The sequence below is a fragment of the Setaria italica genome, chromosome V, assembly GCF_000263155.2.
Source record: "Setaria italica strain Yugu1 chromosome V, Setaria_italica_v2.0, whole genome shotgun sequence".
NCBI classification, from domain to species: domain Eukaryota; kingdom Viridiplantae; phylum Streptophyta; class Magnoliopsida; order Poales; family Poaceae; genus Setaria; species Setaria italica.
In genome coordinates this window covers 40,657,783-40,680,847 of record NC_028454.1, presented here as the reverse complement: position 1 = coordinate 40,680,847, position 23,065 = coordinate 40,657,783, and the positions used below count along the sequence as shown (strand labels likewise).

At 47.2% G+C, this 23,065-nt stretch overlaps 3 protein-coding genes and 1 pseudogene across 3 annotated transcripts; 1 reads left to right on the top strand and 3 right to left on the bottom strand.

Moving 5' to 3' along the window:
- Positions 1-3,064: 3,064 nt before the first annotated feature.
- LOC101766662 (serine carboxypeptidase-like 27) lies at positions 3,065-7,226 on the top strand. The gene is made up of 9 exons (XM_004970408.4): positions 3,065-4,259; positions 4,368-4,463; positions 4,564-4,656; positions 4,745-4,830; positions 4,917-5,177; positions 5,895-6,022; positions 6,104-6,199; positions 6,632-6,737; positions 6,833-7,226. The coding sequence occupies exons 1-9, from the start codon at positions 3,896-3,898 to the stop codon at positions 6,974-6,976; spliced, it is 1,374 nt and encodes a 457-aa protein (XP_004970465.1). The 5' UTR covers positions 3,065-3,895; the 3' UTR covers positions 6,977-7,226.
- Positions 7,227-7,648: 422 nt separating this feature from the next.
- On the bottom strand, positions 7,649-9,323 carry LOC101766255 (uncharacterized protein At4g08330, chloroplastic). The gene is made up of 2 exons (XM_004970407.4): positions 9,056-9,323; positions 7,649-8,488 (listed from the first exon to the last, which is right to left on the bottom strand). Exons 1-2 carry the CDS (start codon positions 9,148-9,150, stop codon positions 8,065-8,067), a joined length of 519 nt encoding a protein of 172 aa, XP_004970464.1. The 5' UTR covers positions 9,151-9,323; the 3' UTR covers positions 7,649-8,064.
- A 1,111-nt stretch (positions 9,324-10,434) lies between these two features.
- On the bottom strand, positions 10,435-12,827 carry LOC101765839. The gene is made up of 3 exons (XM_004970406.3): positions 12,458-12,827; positions 12,012-12,357; positions 10,435-10,758 (listed from the first exon to the last, which is right to left on the bottom strand). The coding sequence occupies exons 1-3, from the start codon at positions 12,787-12,789 to the stop codon at positions 10,693-10,695; spliced, it is 744 nt and encodes a 247-aa protein (XP_004970463.1). The 5' UTR covers positions 12,790-12,827; the 3' UTR covers positions 10,435-10,692.
- A 6,568-nt stretch (positions 12,828-19,395) lies between these two features.
- On the bottom strand, positions 19,396-21,257 carry LOC101765433 (annotated as a pseudogene).
- Between the last annotated feature and the right edge of the window lie 1,808 nt (positions 21,258-23,065).

Sequence of the window (23,065 nt, the reverse complement as noted above, 5' to 3'; positions counted from 1 at the left end):
TGAGGATGGTGTACTTTTAAACAGACCAAATGCTGCGTCCTATGAGTTGCACTGCAATGCGGATACTATGGGCCGTTTGGTGGGGATTATGCAACATGATTCTCTCATATAAATAGAAGGATTCTTACCAAACAATTTTTTTGAACGAACCTCATCACAAGACAATGCAAATTTCTATTGATATAGCATAAGATAATATAGGATTATAACCCTGAGAGGCTACTAAAATAACAACTACAAACTCAAACTCAGTCAGTTGAATTGGGACATCAACACAGCTGCACCAAACAAAATTTGACTACGGAGAGAATGGAAAAATCACTACCAAGCAATTCAGGGATTTGGAGACAATAGACAACCAGAAATGTTTCTCTTATCCTACCGGATACAAGACATTTCTCAGGATAATTATAATCATTTTATCTCCAGAAATGTTTCCTCGAAACTAAACCCTTGCAAAATGTCCCTACATCTCATTATTAGAGGAAAATATGTAGAAACCCACTTGCAAGCCTGGTAACTTTTATAAGTTCCGATATTTTTCACATGAAGTGTTTGACTGTCATGTGTTTGACTGTCATGGCTAAGTATCACACTAATATATTTTGCTTATATTTTTAGTGATCCAATGCAGATATAAACAATTTCACAATTTTCTTCTACATTTTCATGTCATTTATAGGGATGACAATTGGACCCATATGTGCGGGTACCCACATGTTCCACGCGCTACTAGGTATGGGTAATTGTTGTTTCGAGAATAGGCTTGATATGCCCCCGTGTGAAAAATACAATCGATTAGGTTTGGTGGGCACGTGAATGGTGGTGTGTTTCAGGTTTTATATTGAGCTGGTATTTACTGTATCGGCAAAAACACTACATTTGGTGTTATTTCTATATATTCACTATGTGTGATTCCTGTATATTCATAGGTTGTTATTCTATTTTATTCTTTCACCACCTTTTTTAAAGTCTACTCAATCACAATACTCAAGGAATAGGGGGCACAAGCCCCCACCCATAGTAAATTAGGGGAACAAATCTATTAATTACTCTTGGGTGTATGATTCCCGTCTTGATTCCATTTTCATATTTAACCTACAATTAAATTGCCATCTTTAAGCCTGATTTCATATATACAAATAATTTTTATTGGAGAAGTCGATTCTTTAAGGAAAGTTTGGTCATCAATTGTATGTTGGTCGACCTTAGTTTGTATACATCTCTTTATAAGTTATTTGGCTATAAATTTGGTATTATTTTATAGTATACTTTAGTTATGCTACTAACATGTCGAATATACGATTTAGTATATTCATTAAGGACAAAATTAGAGGTTGGAACAATACTATGTTTTAAACACGTATACATGTAAATTGCTTCTAAAATGTGTGTTTATAAAACTCTTTTCATCTATTAATTCAATAATAGTTGTGTGTTCGGAGAAGAAAAATGTGACTGTACATCTCACATCGCCTCACTTCTGGTCGATCGCAATTGTTTTGAGTGAAGTTAAATCAGGAAAGAGCATTCCAGGCTTCCCTTCTCCCTCCACTTACCAATCGGGAAGAATACTAACACATGATGCATCTAACGCATTTTTTTCACTAATGGAACTTTTTGCATCAAACTGATCCATATAGTACTAGACTTAATTTGTTTGCAAGTGAATGTTGCAGAACGTAACATTCTGAACATAAGCAGTACAGTAGTTCTGAAAGAAATTTTGTCGCTGATACCTGAGCATCCAGCACGAGCGCGCAAAAGACTATCCCAGTGCTGTTGTCTTTCTTAGAGATCTCCACAAATGAGTCAGTTCAATCAGTAACAGTCCCGCATCTTCTTGGTCCCTGTCTGATTCGTCGACACGTCAACATGCTACTTAGACCTCCTCAGTTAGAGTCAACTACTGCTCATAACAATAAAAAATGTATGAGAGACAACTTGTCCAATAATCCAACTCTTAGAATATAGTTAGCCCCACGTAGTCTTGAAATATGTGTACGAGATTATCTCTTGATAAGAGATAACTCTTCTTTCTCCTTTCTTTCACCATCTTTCACCTAGACAAAATATTATTTTATAAGCTAGCTGACCTGGCACCATTGGAGGAGGCCTTACATCGCCCGATTGCCCGAACGGAGCAGCCTCAGAGGCATTGCCGTGGTAGGGTACACTTAGCGAAATGGGGTCCACCGGCCACCATTTGCGTGCTCTCTGCTCTGAGAGCCTGGTACAGTACGAAGGCTGGAATCCTCTGAGGGCAACCACAATGTTTTTGGCAAACCAGTACCACAGCAGGCAGCCTTTATGTTAGGAAATAAGAAGATTCCCATCAGATAGAAAAAGATCCTCCACGATTTCTGGTTGGCTGATTTTATTTGTTTACTCAATGGTACTGTACAAGTATAATTTTATAATGTCTATGGGCTGCCCACGGTGCTATGAGTAATTTTGTTATCTTCTTCTTACGGACCGCTTGCGCAATGGTGTTGGGAAGTTGAATGGAATAATATATTGCCTGTGGACTATTTTCAGTCCACATGGCCGCCCTTAAGTAGTTCGAAAGGTGAACAAGTATACTGTAAAATATCTAGCGTGGGCCTCCCTTAAAACAATCGTTGCTTTCTGACTGATGCAATGATGCGGGCAGTCCAGTCCGTGTAATTCTTTTCGGGCAAGGCGAGACCGCTGCTCCTCGACATCATCGCAGTCTCCAACGCCTGGCTTCGTGGCTTGCATCATCATCATCCTACATTGCTGCCCCCGGCCTCCGGGTAATCGGATCCCCATCGCCGCCTGAAGCCGTGAAGCTATCCTTCCTTTCCTGTCTACACAAAGTGTGTTGTGGAGCACACCACCTGCCTCGGGCGAGTCGGACGAGACAAACAGCTCACGATCCCTCACGTTGTTCAACTTCAGCAGCCCGCGTGTTCGGTTTGGTTTGGGATTAGTTTACCTTTGCTCGCCCCCCCTTTCCCAGCTTCCACGTTCACGCGTGCGCACGCGACGACATGGTGATTGGCGACGGACGCCGCTGCCGCCCCGCCTAGCAGATGCGATACCGATGCGCCCCCCGCGAATTTTCAGCCGCCTCCCGAGTCCCGCCCGGTTTCCCTCCAACCCCCAGCCCCATGTGCCAGCCGCGTCCGCCGCCCCGCGGCCCTCCCCCACGGCACCCAGCTCGGCTCGGCTCGGCCCTGCTCTTCTCTCCCACGCGCACCACCAGTCCACCACCCCGCCACTACTACGACGCGCTCCGACACCGCACTTGCCGCGCTGTGCGCCTCGCTGTAGCAGCAGCACCTAGCAGCACGCGGGTGTGGACGCCGCCTAATCATCCTGCGAGTTTTTCCTCCGGGAGGCGCGCCGCGCTCGGGCTCGGCCAGGGCAGGTACGGCCGCGCGATCTGATCCGGCGCTTTTGCCCCCCGGCGCCTGAGCTGTACCCGTGCCAATCAATCATCGGGGGCGGGTGAGGAAATCTCGGCACATTCGCCTTGTACTTTTTCCCGGCCTTTGCCGGCCGGGGGTCAGAGCAGAGCCAGCGGATGAGGTCAGCTGCCTCCTCCTCCCTTTGACGCTTCAAGGGGACAACCGCTCGGGGCTCCTGAGCTGTCCTTGGTCAATGGGAGTGGCGGAGGGTGGCGTGCGGACCGAAAATCCCCACTCAAATCAAGGCGACAGGGCGAGCAATCTCCCTGGTCAGCAACAGCAGCTGCAGCAGTAGCTGGAGTGCCGTTGCGTACTGGGCAAGTGCAGAGCACTGTGCTTGCTGGGTGCAGGCTCAGCTCCGCTGCTTCCACTCTCCAGTCTCCAGTGCCTTAAAGATCTCTCCCGGTGGGAGCTGCACTGGCAGCTTGCCTCTGCCCAGCAGCCGCTGGAGCTGGTCCCCAATGGCAATGGCTCACGCTTTGGTGCCGCTGCTGGTGGTCTCAGTGGTAGTAGCGGCGGCCGTGGCCACCGCCGACCAGGAGAGGGAGAGCGACCGGATCCGGGAGCTCCCGGGGCAGCCGCCCAACGTGGAGTTCTCGCAGTACTCTGGGTACGTCACGGTGAACCCGGCGCGGGGGCGCGCCCTCTTCTACTGGCTCGTAGAGGCGGTGCCGGCGGCGGGGCCCATCGCGCCGCTCGTCCTCTGGCTCAACGGCGGGCCCGGGTGCTCGTCGGTCGGCTACGGCGCGTCCGAGGAGGTCGGCCCGTTCCGCATCAGGCCCGACGGCCAGACGCTCTACCTCAACCCCAATTCTTGGAACAAGGGTGGGTACATGTTGTTGAGCTCCGTTTGACTCCCAATTCATAGAGCAAGCGATGTTCCTGCAATGCTGGTGTTGGCAGAGGCTGATTTGTGTCGGGGTGTGAATGCAGCGGCCAATTTGCTCTTCCTGGAGTCGCCGGCCGGCGTGGGGTTCTCCTACTCGAATTCGTCGCTGGATCTGTACACCGCAGGAGACGCAAAGACAGGTAAAACTGAACCATGGCCATTACTGCGCGAGCGGCTCACTTTCCTTCGTCGATCAAGAAATTCAGGTACCAAACTCTTGTACTTGCATTTGTCTTGTAGCACTGGATGCCTATGCTTTTCTCGTGAATTGGTTGGAGAGATTCCCACAGTACAAGTACAGGGAGTTCTATATCGCTGGAGAAAGTTATGCAGGTAAAGCTTCTGTGGGAGAAGTTCTGAATTCTGTTTTGGCTAGCTCCATAAAGATTCAATTGCGTGCTCTGATGTTTGCACTTTGCAGGACATTATGTTCCTCAATTAGCCCAGCTCATATATGAAAAGAACAAGGGCATTCAGAATCCCACGATTAATTTAAAAGGATTTATGGTACACCTTTTAAGCCTTTTTTTGGTTGTACTAGTTCTTGTTTATTTATGCTGGTTTCTGAAGTTTAGTGATTCCTGAAAATTAAGGTGGGGAATGCGGTTACTGATGACTACCATGACTACCTCGGCACGTTTGAGTATTGGTGGACTCATGGTCTGATCTCTGACAAAACTTATCACAACTTGAAGGCAACATGCTTGCTTGAATCCTCACAGCACCCTTCTCCCGACTGTGTCAAGAACCTGAATCTAGCCAGTGCTGAAGAAGGCAATATCGATCCTTATAGTTTGAATACAAAGCCATGCAATTACACAGCCTCTCTCAAAGTTAGCTTGGGTGGACGCTACGTAAGTGCCTTTTCTTTTTTGGATTTTCATAATTCCATCAAGTAATCCAACTGCAATATTGTTTCACAAATCTATTTCCAGACTTCCATTTCTTAATTGCTGAAATTTAGTGATTCCATTTGCTTTTAAGATATTATTTGAACTCAGCAAAGAGCAATGCAATATCAATCGCCAGATGCTTACTGTAACTACCAGATGATCAAGCATGGACGCAATTACTTCAATATGATGTAGTAACTCCAATTTATATATCAAATTAACAAGAAACTAAACTGAATTAGTTTGCTGTCAACCCATTGCTTCACTGTTAGTTTTGAGCTTTAGTGGTTCATAAAAGAGTAAGCAAAAGAGTTACAGGCCCAACACAAGGCAAACATTTTATTTGCAACAGCCAATCACAAGGAAATATACGGCTTGTGATTCCTGATTTACTTCGGACACGTTTGCATTTATGGACAAAGACACAGTGCAATTATTAAACTGTGGCATCAACCTTCAAAGAAAAGTGTGGCATCTGGCACTTCTTGAATAAGAATGCAAGAGTGTGGGCCATTTTACATACATATTTATGCAAACTTCTATCGTGCATGAAGTTATGTTTGTTTTTTTCCCGTTTATTATTAACTTTTTTCTATAATTGATTCACTGTGTATTTGTATCAAAGAGGATGTTTGGGTCCTTTGTTTTCTATGTCTAGTGACATGTTTCCATCCACAGCCTTGGTTGTCTAGAGCCTATGATCCTTGCACCGAAAGATACGCAAGCATTTACTACAATCGGCCAGAAGTGCAGATGGCATTACATGCAAATACAACCGGAATTCATTACCCATGGCAAACATGCAGGTTATAATGATTGTAGTTGACAAAATATCCCATATTTTTCCTTTTTCGAACAAGCAAACTCATTTACTCTCTCTGTCACAGCGATATAGTTGGAACCTATTGGGCAGATTCCCCAAGATCCATGCTTCCAATCTACCAAGAACTGATAGCAGCTGGTATGAAGATATGGGTTTTCAGGTGAGTAACAGAACTTTCAGCGTCTCTTGTATTATTTTGCATTACAGAGTGATTTACTGGGTGCACTCATATCTGGTAAATGTTTTAGTCAGTTAAACACTTCAATGTAAGTGATATCATTAAATATACTCTGTAAAACATGTATATAGGTGCTTTCATGTTCTGTAATTGCAGTATTGTTTACCATTTTATACGGGCATTGGACTATGGTATAAATGGATATTTTCTCCGAACATTTTAACTCATTCAAAGGAAGTCAGAGGGATGAAAAAAATCTCATAGTTGCAGAAAAACAACCTGTCTGTCAGGGGGGAAACAACCTTCAAACATGTCTTGAAATCAAGTTCTCATAGTTGCAGAATAATGCTTTACGTAATCATGGACTGCATTGAATGGTTAACTTACCTTTGTTTCCCTTTTTATGTTTCACAGTGGGGATACAGATGCTGTAGTTCCTGTAACTGCAACAAGGTACTCGATCGATGCTCTCAAGCTTCCAACACTAGTAAATTGGTACCCTTGGTATGACCATGGGAAGGTCAGTTACAAGACCATTTTACTCTATTAAGCAAATTTTGGAGCAGAATAAATATTACAAGCTGATACTGGTCATTAATTCATCTAATGTTGCAGGTTGGAGGTTGGAGTCAAGTTTACAAAGGATTAACTCTCGTAACTATAGCAGGTGCAGGACATGAAGTCCCGCTGCACCGGCCTCGACAAGCTTTGATAATGTTCAGACACTTTTTGAAGAATAAACCAATGCCAACACAATAGCCACTTGAAGCAAAATTACAATGTAAACTATCACAGTCAGATTTTATGTTTTTCAAATTCTTTTTCATTTGATTTGATTGTTACAACATATTATTCAATTATCTCGATTGAATGTATGTATGTGTTTTAGCAAATAGGGATACCTGAGATTTGTACTGAAGAAGCTAAAGAGCTCCTCTGTATATGATAATGATTTTTAGCAGTGTCAACCTTCAATCTTAGAATCTGCTTAAGAATATAATTGCCTTTCTGCTAGTTGTATAACATTTTTTGCGTTTCTATGTTCTTATGGCGATCATCACCATGTGATCCAACTGAGGCACTACTTGTATGAACCCACCTGGGCATCTGGCCCTTAGCCCCTGACTGCATATGCTTCCAGGGAACGTATGCGATGAAAACCAGCAAGTGTTGGACACTAGAAAGCTCCAACAGAAATACTTTAGAACTTTTCAAAAATCTTGAGAAACCCACCGTCCATTCATGAGGCTTCAACATGATGCCATACAAAATATCAAGTCCAAACTCCATCCCAAGTCCTAATTTTCAGGGTGCTGGTGCATATAAGTTGCATGTTTGTTCGAGGGCAACAAATCTGATTCTATAATTCTGACGCCGCAGTAAAACTCAAATACTGCTTAGTAGATCATATCATTTGTACTAATCCTCGCCTTTTCCAGAACCCAAAATAACTATAAAGCAAAAAATCTTAACAGTTGACACATGAAGCAACACTACTCAAAATTGCAACCGTGGTGGATCATGAGTCATGACACAGTACAAACAAATTCTATGGGATCAACTGGCGCATAGAAAACCTAACCACTTCCTAATACCAAGCAAAATTCAACAACCATCATGTCGCTGTACATTTCACAAATGTGCAGAGGAAATGGAAAGCACTACAGACAGCAAGACGTCTGAAAGCAGCATGCAGATGGTTACCCTCTGAAAAATTCTTAGCTGTGCCAAGCTCTTTCTTGCTGTATCTTCTCCTGCACTCACAAATTCACATCCCAGATTGCACCAAATTCGAATTCAACCAAGCTGGAAGAAGAGCACCCTGCAGCAACCCGGCGCTATCTTCATCATAGTGTGAAGGAAACAGCATCAGAATCCTCCGACGACGGCTGCAGCGCGCTGATCTTGATCACGTAGTTCCTCTGGCTCGACGCGCTGCTGCCGCCCGAGCCGGAGCTCGCGCGCAGGTCATCCGAGAAGGCGTCGCCGTCGCTGAGGCCGGAGTCCCTGTCTTCGTCCTCGTAGGCGTCGCCGATGCGGCCGCCGCACTTGCGGCAGAGCAGGCGCGACCGCCTCCTGAAGAGGCCCCACGCGCGGCTGGAGCGGAAGTAGGGCATGCAGGCGACCTCGTCGGCGAGCGTGAAGCGGCCCTCGTCGACGGCGACGAAGGCGACGACGCCCTTCTTGATCTGCTTGCGGTACTTGGAGCCGATGCCCGCCGTGTCCCGCGCCGAGGAGCTCAGGTTCAGCGCGTAGCCGCAGTACCCGCAGCTGCCAGTGACATGTTGCCAGTAAGGAAAACCACACGGCAGTTACGCAGGTGCAGAGAACAAGAATGCTGGGACGCGAACATGTGTCACTTGTGCAAGGAATTCGGCGGTTGTATTTTCAAGTTTACCCTAATCAAAACCTTGGTCCTTAAGCGTTCGAGAAAAACCTTAGCCCTTAAGTAAGGCGTTAAGAGTGAGACACTGAGGCTGGGATGGCTGTGTTTCAGTACGAATTGGGATTTGGGACCTCCATAGCATGCGTGAAGTGGCCAATATCGGGAGAAGGAAAATGATTGGGACCAATTCGCCATCAAACCGGGCATAAGAACCGGGACTATTCCAAGCAGCAATCACACAGTAAATCAGTGGTGAACTGCACAGCGAATCCAAAAAAAAAAAATACAAAGAGAACGAATAGCAGATTAGCAGTAAGGCGCAGTGATCTCGGTACTTCTATATATATCCTAGTGAGGGTCAAGAACAGACTCCAAGTTTTCTGACCCAGAGCGCAGAGAAGTTCAGAAGCAAGCGGCAGGAGAAACCGGGATCGTGGAAGCATCGAACGAACCTGTAGGTGACGTCCTTGACGGAGGAGTAGCTGTCGAGAGGCCTCTCCATGGCGAGGCCGAGGCGACGCTGCTGCTCGCTTCGCTGGAGCATCATCCGCTTTTCCCTCCTCCCGATCGCAGCGACAGAGGAGACGTGGGGCGAGTGGGGAGGGAGGGACTTGGGAGCGGAGGGCGCCGAACGGCTGGCCAAAAAGGCGGGGCGGTTGTTTGGTCGGGTTGCGCCAACCCAACGGACACGGGGCCGGATCGGCGTCCGGCCCGGGCGGGCGGGGCCGCCTCCTGCCGCGCGCTTTTCCTCCTCGGCCGCCGATTGCTTTCGCGTGTGCCCCGGCTTATTGTATACTCCTCCTTGTGCTAGTTAATCAATTGTTTTAATGAGGATCGTAGCCAGATTAATTAAGCGGCGGCCAATTGGAATCGGCCAGCGCGTGCTAGCATAGGCATGGGCGCTGGTATTCTTGCTCTGACCAAAGCGCAGCCGGCCGTGCGCTATTGCGGCGACGGCCGGGCGGATACGCATGCCCGAGGGCAGTCGTGTCCACCTGCATATCGAGCGTGCGTAGGGAGGCGTGGCAACGTGGCAAACTGACAAGTGCCGCGAAGAGAATCCAAGGGCACACATGCTTATGCCCGGGGCGTGGCCGCGCGGCGCTATCCTCGTCGGCCGTCGCATCGTCTGCGCGGCCTTCGGTGCCACGAGCCCACGACGGGCAAATCGGCACAGGCGCAACCGTGCGCGACCAATTATTGGCGCGGGGGCAATCTTATCAGCGTCGTCATGTGTGCAAGAGGTGATGTTGGTGTGACTTGCCGTGGTTGGCGGAGGCTGAGGTGCCCGGTGAGGTTTGGCCAGCGTCTCTGCTCTGTCCGGCCATGCTCCCATCAGCATGCTGCGCGTCGATTTTGCGGGGCTTTCCTTCTCAAGTTTGTGCGTCGCTGTTGTTGCTGAAGATAGAGCTCAGCATGGCAACCGGTTCTCGATATCAGGAAAGATACCGTCTACCCAGTCCATTCTTTGTGGTGGCAACATCATTGGCAGATACGAGTAATCATTTCCAAGAAGTCTCAATTCCATACATATTTGGATACTAATTAAGAGTATTAAATATAAGCTAATTATAAAACTAATTGCACAAATGGAGACTAATTCGTGAGACGAATCTATTAAACCTAATTAGTTCATGATTTGATAATGTGATGCTACAGTAACCATTTGCTGATGATGAATTAATTAGGCTTAATAGATTCGTCTTGCGAATTAGCTCAAAGCTCCTGCAATTAATTTTATAATTAGCTTATAACTTCTGCAATTAGTTCTGCAATTAGTTTTATAATTAACTCATGTTTAGTCTTCCTAATTAATATCAAACATTCGATATGATAAGAGCTAATCTTTAGTCAAGGATCTGAACACGCCCTAAGGCGGATGTGGAGTTTTGCGTTTCATTTTGGTGCTGACAGAAACACAAGGCACAAGTTCGAACAGGCACCTCAGGCGTGCGTTTCTACTTTCTACATAACATTTACAAGTTGGTTCTTCATTACAAAGTAGTAGTTTTGAAGATAAGATCAGTGAGCGGTCTTGTAAACTCGTATCTGCTGCTCAACAACGTCCGCACACACTGCAAGATGTCTTTCAGTCCTCGACCACAAAGGTTATCCCGTCATGTTCCTTGAAACGGTGTGTAGTGTGATCAACAACCTGCAAAGGCACAAGTGCAGCTAGGTGAAGCAAATGCCACTTCCTATGCTCAACTTCAGATGTAATGGAACAGTAAATTCACCGTTGTGTCAATAAACAATCAGTGGCATGCAATGCGACGAATTTATCCACAAAACAATGGAACAGTAAAGCCACACCATTTCATTTCATATCATAAGGATTTCACATCCTTGGCAGAAATTGGTAAACCTATTAGTAATGAGGATATTTTAGTCCAAAAGAACAGCCGAATTATCCTGCAACTTGCCAGAAAGTTTGCTGTTCAAAACCCTTGGTTGTGGTACTTATGTACCAACTTCAGCAAACAATAATTCAAATCAGGTTCTAGATCATCAGTCCTTTGCCATCAGAATAGTTCAGAATTTCAACTCCAGAAACACAAGCAATCTAGGACTGGCATATACCAGCAGACAATAATTCACTTTGATAACATGATCATAATTATGACGTTACCACATTATATTATGGTATGAACAAAGTGAAGGCTTTAATAATTATGATACAATTACTTGACATGCTAATAAATGAGAAATGAACAGAACCAAGCATAGTTAACAGGAGCTATTTTTCGTTATATTGATTTATTAACCAATCTGCCAAATCCAATGTTACTTGCACAGGTTATTAACATATGAGATTTGCATAAGTTATTTAGAGCACATACATCAAGTCTGAAAAACCAGGTAGGAAGTTAAGTGAACATAGTACAGAAATGCAAAACCATCCAAATGCCTGCTGAACCGTCCCAAAAGCTTAGAAGAGAGGTAAATCACGTGAGCAGCATAAAGGAAAACAAAACATCAGGAACTGCTAGATGGCACCTATAAAAAAGAGACATCCATCTCAATTTATCTACAGTACCGTATGTGCCACTTTGAAAGAAACTATGAACATAATCAGCATGATGCATCCCAAACACTGCTACATTGCTACTGATGCCAAGGCTCGGTGAGAGTTATGTATATAGTACTGAGTTACTGACAGTCTGACTACTTCCAGGGATTTGCTTTCTACAAATCTATCACACTCCAGGAAAACATATATGTTCCAGTTTTATTTTTTAGACGATTATTTTTCAAACGAATATATTCCAGGTTTATAACTTGCTTACTACTTAGCACTTTGACTACAAAACCACAGAGATGTAACTAGGAAGTAGTAATACGCAACCCTTTTTCTGTCAGGATCAGCAACGCAACAATGAACTACTAGTTCAGTAATTTAGCACTCACGTTGGTGTTGCCCAGCTCCAGATTATAGAAATCCACGGCATCCGCCTTGAACAGCGGCCCAGCATGCCAGGTCCCCTTGTTCAGCTTGAGGAACTTGGGGCCGGAAACCCGGAACACGCAGACCTCGGCTGGATCGGGAGGCAGATAGTAGTGACCCGCGGAAGACTGCAGCGGTTTCCACCCCTCCTGACCACTCTGCTCAGCCGGCCCATCCAAGATCGATGGCTTGGCCACACCAAGGTACCAGTCATGGCCGCCGATGGAGCCCAGGCACTGGGTCACGCTGGCGTGGTGGGTGATGTTCGAGAACTCCAGCGGCCGGTCCTGCAGTCGCATGATGTAGAACCTGCGACGGAAAGGTGGAGGTAAAGCTCAAATCTCTGGAAGTCCCAAGCCCGGACGACACGATTTGAAGTGGATTCCGTGCGGAGATGCCGTGGGTTTACCTAGGGATGCCGCGGCTGAGGTCGAGCTGCGCGTCGTGGGGGCCGAACTCGTCGCCGTCGGGGGAGGCGGCGATGACCTGCCCGAAGGGCGCGAAGGACTCAGGCGTGGCCTCCACCGCGCGTAGCTTCACCACCCTCACCGGCTCCTCCCCGTGCTTGCGTTCCATCTGCGCGGGCTGGGCGGCGCTAGCGCGCACGGCGGTGATGCGGGTTTTTAGCCTTGGAGCGTTGTGAGGACGGGGAGCCGGAGGAGAGGGTGAAGCGGCGGTGCGGCGGCAGCGGCAGGCGTGGTGGAGGAGGGTGCACCCGCGGCCCAGGCCCAGCGCCTGCATCTCGGGTCCTTTTTTTTCTTTTCTTTTTGGCTGAAGCTGTAAATAAAACTCATTATCAAGGGTAGGATATGAAAAGAGGAAGGAGTCGAGCTAGAAAAATCTGGTTGCGTGTACAAGAGCCGAAATGGGAGTGGTCCTTCCATAGTATCGGGTAACCATACGTGAAGAGGAAATTGTGCAGATTTTGCAACTGCACCAAGGAATAATAAATTAACTCGCAGCTCAAATAAGATAGAGGCTCGAGTAAAAAGGAGAGAAGGGAGGAGGTTAAAAGGGAAAAAACTTTTCCTTTCTTCCAAACGGAGAGGCGAAGGAGGGAAATTGCGTGCGGGCGGCCGGCAGCATCGGTGGTGTGGCGGCTGGCGTCCTGGGCTCGGCCGCGGCTGTGGAGAAAGGGAGGAAGAAGAGTGTAAAGGGAGGTCATCTCCCCTCCTCACCTCGGCGAAGGAGGTGCTAGAGGCGGTGACGGATCTGGTGCCATATAAGGGAGCAGTGCTTGCGGTCGCCGGAGCCGAGGAGATTGAAGACGAGGGCAAAGAGCTCCTCCCGGCGTTGCGATCCTCCCTGGTGGCCGCGATGGAGGCGAGGAGTCGTGGCGGCAGCGCGGGAAGTGCCGGCAAAAGGGACGGCGGTGGGGGCGGGGCTTACGGCGGCGCAGGGTGGAGTCCCATGGGGGGGGGGCGATGGATCTGCCGAGGATGTGGAGGAAGAGAGCGCGGCGTTGGGAGCGATTTTGTGCTGGCTTGCGTGAGATTGGAAAGCAAGAAGAGGTAATTTGCTGCATTGCTTGTTCATTATTAAAAAAAAGTTTGTTTGTTGTCCTCCATGGAAGTTGTCTGGTGTGAATCGAAGAGGGAGGCAGCTGCAAGGAAGGGGCAGCGGGAAATCAAGTGGGAGAGAGAGGGACTTGCTTGTGCTTGGTGCGGAAGAAGCAAAGGAGATGGATCCATGTGTTGTTGCTAGCTTCTTGCGGTGGATTCGAGCTGCAGCTTAATCACCTAGACCAGCACCTTCTCTCTTGTGGAGCGGTCAAGACGCAACCGGGACCGAAGAGGTGCGTCCCACGGTGTAGGGGAGCTCCACGTTGCCGAAACCATCGGGGAGTGTGAGGTAGGGACGATAGCTTGTGGGCAACCCTGCGGAGACGCGGAGGGGTTCTCCGTTGCCAGCGACGGCGTGCAGCCGCTACGCACGCACCTGTAGAACCACGAGAGGTTCTACATGGAGATACATTGAGGATTCGTCTTGCCCGTCGGCACCCCGGGAAGGTGAGCAACGACGATGTTTTCTGAGGAAGGGAAACGAAGGATTGTTGTTCTGTGCGCTAGGATCGCTTTTTTTCTCCACCGTGCCTTAGCACGTATTTCTGTGTGCTAGGATCTCAGAAACAAATTTGAGTGGTTTGCTCGCCACATTGGTGTAGGCGATGCGTCTAGCAAGAAATTCTAACAATTCGACTGTGATTGCAAGTGGATCTTTTCTGAAATCCTGGACTGCTGCATATATTTACTGATAATTGACAAATATAGTTGACATCGTCTGACCGCTTTGTTTTGTCTGGATCCATCTAGTCTTGTTTAGTTACTACTGGACCAACCATGCTGTTCCTAGTGGTGCTATGTATGCTGTTGTTACTAGCGTTAGTAATTTATTTTTCCTTCTTTAAGCAGAGTGCATTTTTGTTCCATGCATGGTGGAAGGGGATTTAACGCAAGGTCATGGTGATCTTTGATTATGGATAACTTTGGTGGAGTTTGCTCGATTATTTTGGCAGGAATCAGCTAGAATCGGAAACAAACACCCCTAAGGGCAGTGGATCGAGCAGGCGCTACAGCCGCTAGACCCACGTCTTCCACCCGTCACTGATGGTGGGTCCTTCGGTAATGTTTAGCTGGTGCGGTGAGCATGTCGGCTCAACGACGCATGCGCAGGCCACCGTGGAGTAGCAAGGCTCGCTTGACATGGGACATGGCCATACACCATGGAGGGAGAAAAAAATTATATTCAATAATTTAGTAATTCAATTTGGCAAAGACCTAATTGAAAATTGACAAACAACATCATCAAGCGTGGCCAACCCTCCCCGCGCTCACCACGCACTACTGCCGAGGACGGCAAGATGCGCAGCGCCTGGGCAACAGTGAGGATGAGGCAAGATGCGGGTGGTGCCGATGGACGAAGAGGCAGCGACTGGCTAGATGACGATGAGTACAGAGGAAATTGAATGAATGGATAAAGCGGAGGTTAAGCGGTGAATTTTTTTATTTCCATGTGTGGGTCCCATGTAATAAACAGATGGCATCAAACCACCTACAAATATCTTCTACTACTATACTTGCAAAGAGAGGACTACTAGAGACAACTCATATTGTGAAGCGAAGCCAACGTATTAGGAACAAGCGAATAAGAACGTGTTAGCAACGCACAGTTATTTCTGCTAGTATTCCTAAAAATTAGAAATATTAATGTGAGTGACCTGTAGCAACGCATGGGTATTTCTACTAGTATTCATAAAAATTAGAAATATTGATGTGAGTGAAATTTTCAAAAATTTAAAACTTTTTTTGATTGTGTGCTTATCTGAAAATGGAACACAAATGCTACATCTTTCCTGGAATCTCCCTAATAATTAAATCATAAACTAATTTCAAGTTGTGTGTTAGTTTGAGTTGGATCTTTTTATTTTTTATTTGGCTTTTAAAGTTGAGTGGGTTTGAATTTTGAATTAGATTCAGAATTCAAACTTTATATAAGACCAAAACCTAAACTAACAAAACCAGACCGGCCCACAGCCGAACAGGCCTGGCCCGCTAACCCACTTACCTCGCCACCAGACTAGCCCACCAAACCACCACTGTTGCCTCCCTTCTCTCCCTATCGTTGACATGTAGGGCCAGCGTGTCAGGTTTATCCCCAAGCTCCAACCAACGCCCGTGCCCTCGTGCTATCCCCGCTCCATGACAATGCGAGAGCGCCCCTGCGCGCGCCTCCCCCCAAGCCCTAGCTGCCCGTGACCTTCTAGAGCCTTCCGCAAGGGGGAAATCCACGCCGTGCCCCTGTAGACCGCCAGTCGCACCTCCAAACCCTAGCCCAGGGCCATCAGATGCCCGCCACACCACCCATGGGTGCGCCCGCCGACGATGGACGGTCGTGCGTGATCGAGCGCCGCTCCCCGCAACCCTAGCCTCGACCGGGGCAACCTCCCTCGCCATCCCATCGCCTGGGGGCTTGTCCCCTACACCGCCGCCACCAGCCATAGAAGAGGAGATAGGAGAGGAGAAGGAAGGGAGGGAGGAGAAGGGAAAAGGGGGAGGAAGAGGCCAGCGCTGAGGAGCCATCGCGCCATGCCAAGAAGGAGGAGTCGGAGCTGCAACGCTACCGCCCGAGGAGGAGTAGTCACCGCCACCGTCGCCATTCCATGAGCCTTCACCACGCCGGCGTCCCTCTTCTTCACCTCCTCCCGGTGAGCTCCTCCGCCGCCCACGCCCTATCCTAGTTCAGCCGTCGTGCCAAATAACATGCATGCCCGATCTTCGAGCCGCCGCCTCGTCTTGCCTGTTCGGCCGTCGTGCTGCACGCTGCCTTGCAAGAGCCGCCGTCGCTCGTTGCCGGCTGCCGCTGGCTTGGAACAATGGTGCCCCACGCATTGCTACGGCCGTGCCGCGGGCAAGGGAAAACCCCTGCACCGCGCACGCGCTGCTGTGCCGCAGCCTTGCCGCGGCCAAAGGGCCTTTGGCCGGGCCGCAACCCCACACCCGCCGCCTCGCCATGCCGCGTCGAGCTCCGCACATCTCCGCCGCACCAGTCGCGCCATGTCGCGACGTCGTGGGCGCGGTCACCACCGCTTTCCCCTGCGACACCGCTGCCGCCTACCACATGTGCGCCACATGGCAGTGCCTCGTAGGATAGAGCTGGTCACGTGGCTGCCACATGGAGCCATGTGGCACTAACACAGCATGGGCCGGGCCCACGTGGGGCTCGCCGGCTGACTGGTGGGGCCCAGTTGACCGCTGATCGGTCAATGTTGATAGGGTCAATGCTGAATGTTGACCGGTTCATCTGACACATGGTGCCCTCTGGTGCTACCACGTGGCTCAACAAGAAGCTGGCATCTGTCACTTTTTTCCCTGAATTCCCTTAAATAATTAATAAATTCTTTAATCTTTAGAAAATTCATAACTAATTCATTTTAACTCAGAAATATATAAAAGCAGTTGCATTAAATTTGTAAAATCGAGCCCGTATTGTTTGTGGCTAGTTTGGAGTTATTTGGATCTTCTAAATTTAGCTTCCTTGGAATTTTTGCATAGATGTAATGCCGATTAATTTATATTGCGTCGTATCTCGTTCTGATCACGCCTGAGCTACGAACCCGAGGACTCTCACGACCCCGACTACAACAGGGAGGACTTCAACGACAACAGACAAGGTGTCATATCACTCCTAATCACATAGAATCTATGCATGCTTAGTTGCTAGCGCTTTAATTAAGATGCTTGGATGATGATTGATTGCATAGCCTATGATTTTAGCCATGCCTTGTTTATCTTGTTTTCCTTGTTACCTACTTGTGGACTAGCTACAGACCCCTAGCGATTCCACTTTACTTATATCCATATACATACTTTTGAGTTATGGATGTGCATATGCTATGATTTTGGTGATAGGATTTCTTGTATACTCTCGCGTGTGTTTTGGGTGAGTGTGATTCCTTGACGTGTTTTGGCAGGAGCGAGCCGTGATTGGTACTGAGGAGTGCCTTGCTACGAGAGAGCATTATGGTCTCTCTCCACCCACTGTGCCCGTGGCGGGTACCTTGTTTGACATTAAGGAGTAGGTGGCGTACTTGTACGTTGCAGATGCTTCAGCACATACTTTGTGGAGAAAGTGCTCGCTCTCGGCCCTTGAGGACCGAGTCAGTTTAACCATATTTTTTTTGACTATATACGTACATACCGTTCATCTTGTTATAGACGGGGTTCGGTCCGAAACTAGTGGTGGATAGCGCTCAACCTATAGGCAGATTAGAGGATCGGTGTAAGAAGTTCGAGGCGTTGACCTGCTTTGACCATACTGCACCCCGGCGTGGGTAGGTTTCACAGCTTTGAGATCTCCGACCGATGACGGCGTGCCCTGCAGATGAAAATACTATCAGACTCGAGGAAACAGGAGAGTGCTAGCCACCTACTAGGCTCCAGCTATTAGATGGGGTTTGGATGGCTAATCCCCGTTCAGGCTCCATCCGTGCGGGTACAGATGTACAACCTCTGCAGAGTGTATAACTTATAGCTATAGTCCGTGTCCACTGGTATGGACAATCCTCTGATCTGTTACTCTGACTAGACTTTACTACTCTTCTACCTCCCCTTTTGAGATAGGCTGGCGTTTGCCGTTGAGATGTGAGGGGAGGAAGCTCTCACATCGCCTAGTGTATTTGGGTGCTGGGTTCTTAGGAAGGATACGGTGGTTTGTGATGACTTCCTTGTTGTGAGGTGTTGTCCTCGAGAATGGTATTGTTTTGTTGTATCCTTGATTGTAGTTGCTGCTGTTGCATAAACCTCCACAGCCATATATAGGTTTATCCATGCATATAGTGTTATTTTCCCTGTTTCCTTGGCTTGCTGCTTTTGGGAGTTGATATGGCCTACTTGCTTCTCGGGTAGATGGTAGCTTTTTAGGATTAGAGCCCGGCTACGACTTCAATAACGACGGATGGGAATACTAGGGATGGTCCCTCGCTCAAGTTGCCTCTGGAGATGTTGTTCGCCATGCTATATGTTTCCGCTACGTAAAAATTTTACCTTTCATGATTCAGTCCTGATGGACTTGTACCGGCTTGTGCCGAAGTGTTGTATTAATAATTATGATATTTTACGCTGTTGCTACTTTATGTTTTTGTGGTGATATGGGTTTGTACTATTCGAAACAGGAATTTGCACGTAATAGTCTTCCTGGGATTATCATCGAGATGGGTAAGCTTGGATTCTTAGGTATGGTAATTCGGGTCCGTATCAGAAGCGGTAAACCGCCATGTGCCACGGCTAACCGGGCAGGAGGTTCTGCCAATTTCTGGGGCAACCGTGCATGGCGTGCGCGTGTTCGACATGGAACACGTCTAGTCCATTGATCCTGTCCACTCATCTCTTGAACGCATCCGGAATTGCAATTTGTGAACGTCTCGACCGCCTCGTGAAGAAGAGCGGTGGTTGAACTGACAAGAATATCTACGGGGTGTTTGGAAGATAAGGGCTAAACTTTAACCCTGTTACGTCGGATGTTCGGATGCTAATTAGGACGGTTAAATATGAGCTAATTACAAAACTAATAGCAGAACCCCTAGACTAAATCGCAAGACGAATCTATTAAGCCTAATTAATCCATCATTAGCAAATGGTTACTGTAGCAACACATTGTCAAATCATGGACTAATTAGGTTTAATAGATTCGTCTCGCGATTTAGTCTAGGGGTTGTGCAATTAGTTTTGTAATTAACTAATGTTTAATACTCCTAATTAGTGTCCCTGTGTGCCAAACACCCTCTAAGTGCGATGCTTAGTGATTTGTCATGATTTTCTTGCTCAAGTTAAGCTTTTGCAAAGATTGAGCTAAGCTGCCAGGAACATCACACATCACCTTTTTTTTTTTACTGACAGAAACAGAAGGCACAAACTCGAGCAAGCAGCTCAGGTGTGCAGCTGTACACAACAAGTACAGAGTGTTTATTCTTGTTCCTTCCCTTGAACACCTCAAGACAGAGACCAGCAGGATCAGCCATAGGTCACAACACGTGTTTCAATCCTCAACAACAAAAGTTACCCCGTCCAGCTTCCTGAAACGGTGTATGGTTTGATCAACAATCTGAAAAAGGCAGAAGAGGAGTGGTGTCAATTTAATAAACCTATTGGCTATTGTAATTGGGGATATTTTAGTTCAAAAACATTATTCGAGCTATTTCGCACACTGCCAAAAAGTAGAAATTTACTGCCAACTTCGGCAAATAATGATTCAATTTAGACTAGGACTGGCACACTCCACCAGGTATAGTTCACTTATATATAACATGAATCAACATAACCATTCCATGAGTATGGACAGAGTGAATGCAGAAAACTGAAATGTAAACAGAACCAAGTCTGTTTACAAGCAAGAGAACAGGTCTAGCTTTTATTTGAGTGATTCATTACAGAGTCCATCAAATTTCATCCATCAAAGCAGACATGTGAGATCTGAAAGACGTGCAGTATATCAAGTGAACACTCCACAGAAATGCAAGATCACCATAAAGATAGAACATCTTGCTGAACTCTCTAAAATGTAAATCCGCAACAACAAAAAAAGATGAAGAAAAAAATACTCTAAAATGGCAGGAAAACAGGAAAATCAGTAACTGATGAAATCGAAGTAACAAGAACTACCAATTCAGCAACTTAACACTCCAATTCAGTAACTTAACACTTACATTGGTGTTGCTCAGTTCCAGGTTATAGAAATCCATGGCATCCGCCCTGAACAGGGGCCCGGCGTGCCAGGTCCCCTTGTGCAGCTTGAGGAACTTGAGGCCAGAAACCCGGAAGGCGCAGACCTCGGCCGGATCGGGAGGCAGGTAGTAGTGACCTGCGCGAGACGGCACGGGCTCCTCCCAATGGCACGGGCTTCTTCGGGAGCTCCCATCCTGATCCTGAGTCTCCTGACCACTCAGCTCGGACGCTCCATCCACGAGCGACGGCTTGGCGACGGCAAGGTATCAATCTTGGCCACCGATGGAGCCAAGGCACTGGGTCACGTTGGCGTGGTGGGTGATGGACGAGAACTTGAGCGGCTGGTTCTCCAATTTCATGATGTAGAATCTGCGAGTATTATGGTTCGATTTGACGGGTCCGTGGTGGATTTCGTGCGGAAATATAGGTAGCCTTGCCTTGGGATGCCGCGGCTGAGGTCGAGCTGGGCGTCGTCGGGGCCGAACTTGGCGCGGTCGGAGCCGGCGGAGACGACCTGGCCAAACGGCGCGAAGGACTCGGGCGTGGCCTCCACCGCCCGCAGCGTCACCACCCTCACCGCAGCCACCTCCTCCTTCTTGCCAGGTTCCATGGGCGCGCGCAGGCTCGACTGGCGTCGGTGCACGCTGCGGCCTGCGGATCTGCCCCTTGTTAGCCGAACGCTGCAAGCCTGCAACTGCGACTGCGAGGAGGATAATTTCAGTGCTCCATTTGCCACGATGCCACTCGAATGGATAGGACTGGGCGACTGGCCACCCACCGGGGGGAAAAATAGCCCAGAAAAACTTAATGCAGATAGAAATTCAGTTTTAAACCACTCCATTGTAAGCATCTCACGCAACCTATAAAGAACAGTGATTTGATTGGGGAAAAAAATTCGCCAACTGATGTTCACGTTTCTGATAGGAAAAAAGGTACGCTGGGCATGTGAGCTTAGCTGAAATGTTGAAATTCGCTTGGCTTCGAAGTTTTTTAGGTCCGGAAGAAGTCCCAAACTCTGATGATTTTGCAATTTGTTGAAGCTCGACTCGATGCATATGTGAAATAGGCACCTAGAGTTGCCGTTTGCAGGAAAGCCCAGGTGCCGACTTGCTATTGTAGGTGAAGGTAAAGAATCTCTCATCAAGGTCATGATCAGCCTGTTCGCTTCAGCTTATCGATCACCAAACAGTATTTTTCTCTCACAACAAATTAGCCGTTTTAGCTTTTCAGCCGGCTTATAAGTTCAGCCGAACAGGCTGGGCTGTTTCTGCACTTGCGAAAGCTTGTACTCGGAGAGCCGCCTCACCCTTTATTTTTCCAGATCCAACCTTCCGTAGCCGACGAATCCGAGACGCAACTGTGGAACGCCGAATCAGTTCGAGGTTTCGAGCATGGCATGCTTTCAATGTTGCTAGATATGAAGCACCAGTTCGAACCGACCACGCATAATTCCGTAGCCGACGAATCCGAGACGCAACAGTGGAACGCTGAATCAGTTCGAGGCTTCGAGCATGACACGCTTTCAATGTTGCCAGATATGGAGCACCAGTTCGAACCGACAACGCAAAACTTATTGTTACTCTCTCTATCCCAAATTACAATTCATTTTGTTTTCTAATTTTGTTACGTATAGCATATATCTAAATTTAGAAAAATTAAAACGGAAAGTAATTTGGAACGGAGTACTTGAGAGATGTAAATGTCAGTAAGTACACAACATTATTTTTTAGGAAGCACACAGTTATCCTTTTGGTACGAACGTGACTGCAATTTACGTTGACGGTAAAGTTTATCTGCTGCGCAGTTAAAAAGAAGAAGCTTATCTGTTTTAACGGATAAAAACTGACAAGCAAGTGCACCTTTTTTAACACGGACCCAGGCTTGGTTAACCCTGGTATCCATAATTCATACCCAAATTCCATCTAAAGGGTATAAGTAGAAAAATATATACCCATTAAAAATGGAGAGGGTAGAGTAGGAAGGGATCCATTAGATATGTACAAAATTAATTATCTATTAAATATATGTAAGAATAGGAGGATGAGGATTGGATAATATATATTTGGATCTAGGTTCGAACGAGGGTAGATTTACCAGGGCAGTGGCAGGTGCTCGGTTAATCACAAATTCACAATCCAAGGGAACAGTTCTGCTGTGCAAATCCAAGGTCAGAGTTTGCCGTTTATTCGCGTCCCATCACGGGATGGGTGAGGGTGCTGTAGAACCAATGAGGCCAATCCTGAAAGTGTTTGGACTCATCCTGCAAAGGTGTGACATGACATCAGAACGGTTTTGGTCTTTTCCAACTCCATTGCAGCCATAGCTACCAGCCTTCGGGGGTGTTTGATCCTCAATTAAAGTTTAGTAAAAGTTCGAAGACTAATTAGAAAGACTAAATATGAATTAATTATAAAACTAATTACACAGATGGAAGCTAAACGGTGAGATGAATCTATTAAACCGAATTAATCCATCATTAGCAAATGGTCTAACAACACATTGTCAAATCATGAACTAATTAGACTTAGAGGGTGTTTGGATACCCCGTGCTAAACTTTAGCACCTGTCACATCGGATGTTTGGATACTAATTAGAAGTATTAAACATAGTCTAATTACAAAACTAATTGCACAGATGGAGTCTAATTCGTGAGACGAATCTATTAAGCCTAATTAGTCCATGATTTGACAATGTGGTGCTACAGTAACCATTTGCTAATGATAGATTAATTAGCCTTAATAGATTCGTCTCGCGAATTAGACTCCATTTGTGCAATTAGTTTTGTAATTAGTTCATGT

Excerpts from the sequence above, each read along its gene's own strand:
- LOC101765839 (XM_004970406.3), bottom strand. The coding sequence starts at position 12,789 with ATGCAGGCGCTGGGCCTGGGCCGCGGGTGCACCCTCCTCCACCACGCC. Across the intron at positions 12,358-12,457 it reads CTCAGCCGCGGCATCCCTAG|GTTCTACATCATGCGACTGC; the intron begins GTAAACCCACGG and ends TTTCCGTCGCAG. Across the intron at positions 10,759-12,011 it reads TGGAGCTGGGCAACACCAAC|GTTGTTGATCACACTACACA; the intron begins GTGAGTGCTAAA and ends GTGCCTTTGCAG.
- LOC101766662 (XM_004970408.4), top strand. The coding sequence starts at position 3,896 with ATGGCAATGGCTCACGCTTTGGTGCCGCTGCTGGTGGTCTCAGTGGTA. Across the intron at positions 4,464-4,563 it reads CGCAGGAGACGCAAAGACAG|CACTGGATGCCTATGCTTTT; the intron begins GTAAAACTGAAC and ends TTTGTCTTGTAG. Across the intron at positions 6,738-6,832 it reads CTTGGTATGACCATGGGAAG|GTTGGAGGTTGGAGTCAAGT; the intron begins GTCAGTTACAAG and ends CTAATGTTGCAG.
- LOC101766255 (XM_004970407.4), bottom strand. The coding sequence starts at position 9,150 with ATGATGCTCCAGCGAAGCGAGCAGCAGCGTCGCCTCGGCCTCGCCATG. Across the intron at positions 8,489-9,055 it reads GTCAAGGACGTCACCTACAG|CTGCGGGTACTGCGGCTACG; the intron begins GTTCGTTCGATG and ends TGTCACTGGCAG.